The sequence below is a fragment of the Megalops cyprinoides genome, chromosome 2 (genome assembly GCF_013368585.1).
Source record: "Megalops cyprinoides isolate fMegCyp1 chromosome 2, fMegCyp1.pri, whole genome shotgun sequence".
Taxonomy (NCBI): Eukaryota; Metazoa; Chordata; class Actinopteri; order Elopiformes; family Megalopidae; genus Megalops; species Megalops cyprinoides.
In genome coordinates this window covers 16,447,270-16,451,298 of record NC_050584.1, presented here as the reverse complement: position 1 = coordinate 16,451,298, position 4,029 = coordinate 16,447,270, and the positions used below count along the sequence as shown (strand labels likewise).

At 38.4% G+C, this 4,029-nt stretch overlaps 1 protein-coding gene across 1 annotated transcript; it reads right to left on the bottom strand.

Annotated features, from left to right (window-relative positions):
- Positions 1–378: 378 nt before the first annotated feature.
- eloca (elongin C paralog a) lies at positions 379–3,714 on the bottom strand. The gene is made up of 4 exons (XM_036522320.1): positions 3,648–3,714; positions 2,442–2,472; positions 2,080–2,223; positions 379–769 (listed from the first exon to the last, which is right to left on the bottom strand). The coding sequence occupies exons 2-4, from the start codon at positions 2,443–2,445 to the stop codon at positions 579–581; spliced, it is 339 nt and encodes a 112-aa protein (XP_036378213.1). The 5' UTR covers positions 2,446–2,472; positions 3,648–3,714; the 3' UTR covers positions 379–578.
- Positions 3,715–4,029: the final 315 nt, after the last annotated feature.

Here is a 4,029-nt window from a genome sequence, read left to right as displayed (position 1 = left end):
AGGACTTCTCGTCCAACATCAGTGCCTGACCTCATAAATGCTCTACAGAATGAATGGGCACAAATTCCCACAGAAACACTCGAAAATCTTGTGGAAAGCCTTCCAAGAAGAGTGGAAGCTGTTATAGCTGCAAAGGGGGACCAACTCCATATTAAAGTATATATATTTGAATACAATGTCATTATAATGTAATGGTCAGGCGTCTGAATACTTTTGTCCATATGGTGTAGATCATCAGCCGGCCGCAGTGATTCTGAAAAGTGTGTATTCTGAATAAACAACAGTGATGCCCAATGTTTCCCTTTGGAGTCCTTTGTATTTATCTTTTGATCCAGAAGGGTTTGGACATCACAAAGTGCAGAGAACAACCAACATCTCTTGGAGAGCCAAATCTGTTTATTATATTAAAATTATACTGTTTACAAGATGAAACTTGGTAATTGAAAAGATGGTCATTGTGCAAAATAAGGAGAAAAGACAAAACACTTTTACATCTTTGTCTTTAGTATATGGCAAAAAAGTTAAATAATCAAACATAAAAAGTAAAAAAGTACAATATTCAGCTTTGTTATTTCCTTTTAACAATCCAAGAAGTTTGCAGCCATCAGAAGTTCCAGTGCTATCTCTGGTGCAATGGGGAATTCAGGGATTTCTGTTGAACTGTTGGTGTAGCGAACTTTGTAGGTGAAGTACATGCACACTTTGGAAAGGACATGAGAAGGGATCTCTCTGAAATTGACTTCATTGGTTTCATTCTCAGCAAACTGACCTGAAAGAAGAGTAAGAAACTGCATAAGTAATTTTCTTTAACCTGTACAAAACTGGTCATTTTTACAGAAATGATAGTGTGTGCTGTGCTTTAACAAAAGGTAAATAAGCAATACAATGCTCTCTTGATGTAAATGCCACTGTTTCTGTCCATAATTAGGTGACTGTTATATACATTTGAGGGAACAGATCTGCAATGATAACTGGAGACAGCCACCCATAAAGGGAATTGTTATATCGAATTCACGTTACATTACATTTATAAAAGAAAACATAAAAGTGACTGCTCTAGTTTCAACACTAACACAATGTGCAAAAATAAGTAGTTATTTAACCAAATGTTAGCTGTAAAACTATAAACTATAGTTTTAACTATAAGCAGCATCAATTTGCTGACTTTCATCATATTCTGCCACAGGGAAAGTCATTACCATAAAAGTAATGAAAATGTGCTTATACTGACGACTGGGACAGAATCCCCATTCAAATGAACTGAGTAGTGTATTTGGGGAAAAGATCATCAAGGGTGAACTTGATATTGAATAGTAATTGAAAAGTAATAAAAAACAGTCTGCAGACTGTTAGTGATATGCTACATATCACTATTATTCTGTTTACAATCAAAATTATCCTTCATCATCTTTTTCAATACAAAAAAATAGGTCAAACACTTTTCAGCACAACAGCTGTCCCCAGTGTCTATTTGTATTTGTTTTTTAAATCTGCATGGGCTAATGGACCAATTTTTCTGTAGACATCACAATTCTCATTTCCTTCATAAGTAAAACGGGCTTCTGCCCAGCTTGTTATTCAATACTACTCCTTTGATATTTGACAATCATTTTTCTTTGTATATTTTATGTAATTTAAAAAAAAAAAAAAAAAAAAACTCATTCAGGGCTCCTGAGCACCCCCATCAGTAAAGGCACTCAATCTGAAGTCAGGTTAAGCCTTATAGCCCAGACATCATTAGCCTGGGTGTCATTAACTGACAATGGGAGTCTGCAGCAGCGGGGCACAATTACCTTTGCCCTGCCAGGGCAGGGTGGACTTAAATCAACAAGGATTGCTGCTAGCTCAGTGCCTCCAGTCAACTAGCTAGTGACTTACACAATAAGTGATGATGCCCAGAGAGAAATTAATATGGACATCAGCATCATAATCAACATTACCACCCTTGTCGTCATTTTTTTCTGCTGACACTTTGCTTTTTGAACCCACTATGGTAATTATTGTTTCGTTCATGTGTCTCTGTGTAAATTTTTAGTATGTCATGTGAAATGATTGGAGACTTCGACTATATTCACTTACCAGGACCACTCAACATGGCTTTGATTGTTCCCGAGGTCAAGGCATGCTCTCTCTTCACAATGAACTCATGGCCATCTGAGGAGATCAGCTTTACATACATCGCATCTGGGCCTTCACAGCCCCCATATGTTTTCTCTTCACTATCTGAAAGGTACAAATTTGCAAAGTTTTCTATTACAGCCTGTCTATCACAGCTATGTCTCCTTCAAACCGAGGGCTGAGAGAATAAGACAGAAAGACAAATGTCCACTTAGATGAAACCACAAACTGCACAATATCACTGATTTATACTATACTGGCTACAGCTTCTTAAATTTTTCATAATTTAAGTTGGCTTCTGTTGCCTGTTCACAGCTTCTTACCCATTGCTCCTTCAATTTAAGTTGTGTCTTCCTGAAAAACACAGAAGAAAATGCAAATGATAAGCATTTACACCACAAACAATAAAACAAACACTGGGGAAAATCTTCATGAAACAGATATAACATGGGTACATACGGTGAAAATGCTTTGGTGGATAAAGTGTACTGCTGCTATAGTTAATGGACTTACACATCAGACGTTACACCCTGTACTGAAGATCCTTTTCTAGACTCTTGCCCTCCGTTGTTAAATTGACCGTTTATCAACCCAGATATCGTTTATGTCTAATTTGTAACGGTATAAATCAAATGCCTTTCTACATTCCGTGTCGTGACCGTTCTTTGACACCTTTAGTAGGTGTTACCACCTACACCGATGATGCATGCGCGACTGAATAGCAACGGTAAATTAGTTTTGTTGCAAGCTAAAGAAACAACTATGTTTTCATAGTGTACCAAACGCATACCACCAGGGTTACCATACTGAGGGCAGCTGTTGAGTGACAGTTGCGGATTACCATCTGTTCGCTTTGCTTGGCTCATTTTAGACGCTATCCGTCCCAGCAACTTCGACAAAATCAGACACAAGCCAGTGTGGTCACCACTTGCACCGCAGAGTAACCTATGTGTTTGTAACTGTTGTCAATCTTTACTTAGCCAGGTAGCAGACCTGACGTTTGCGTTTAGGTAGGTAGGACGTATACAACCGACAGATAGTTGCTACCATAGTGTTTGGGAACCTGTAACGTTACAGAACTTCGCACATAGTTCGACAGCGCGGAGGCTGCAAACTGGCGTTAGCCAGCAAATTAGCTGACGCTATTGCCATTCATGATCCTTCCTTGATAGCAAGGCATCAGCCAAACACACGATCCAAATCTACCGTAAGCAAGGTATCAACTACCTACTAGCTATAACTGGCAAAGGCCATTTTCCAGATATTTACGACAATCAAACTGGGTTGTTTACACAATCTTTAAAAACGGCCCTGTCACGGTGATGGAGATTAGCTAGCCAGACTAGGTTTTTTAGCTTGTCAGTAAGATAGTTAACCAATTATTATTGCAACCAATTTGGCCAACTTATTCATATTTACAAAACAGCTAATGTTAGGTGGCTTAATAATTTGTTTAGCTAATACTCCTAGGGTATGTGCAGTTTGAATATGTGCTGTGTAAGAATTTCGGATTAGATGTCTCCACTTACCTCACAATCCTCGGGTCTCTTCTCCCACTCGAGAGATTTACCAAAGGAAGTCCTTTCAGTACGTCACGATTCACTTCCGTGGAATAACAGAGGACCATACCATTAGTTCCCCTCTGTGTTCGTCATGTAAAGATTCCCTTACGGATATTTTTAGATAGCGAACCAACTAGAATGGATTTAACAAGTAACGGCTGCTAAATATAGAGCTCGTTGGAGTCAATACGTCATAGCAACAGTTACATTTATTTACGGCTGCTCATCATCCAGTTCATGTTTATAGTTCCCACTTCTTGTAGTTTATTTAGTTAATTTCACGTAGCTATCAATCCATCGATCTGGATGTAAGGGAATCAATGTCTTGTATAATTCAAGGTAGAATATG

Bases quoted from the DNA above. Each gene is read 5' to 3' on its own strand.
- eloca (XM_036522320.1), bottom strand. The intron at 770-2,079 runs GTAAGTGAATAT...CTCTTCTTTCAG, and splicing joins AGCCATGTTGAGTGGTCCTG to GTCAGTTTGCTGAGAATGAA.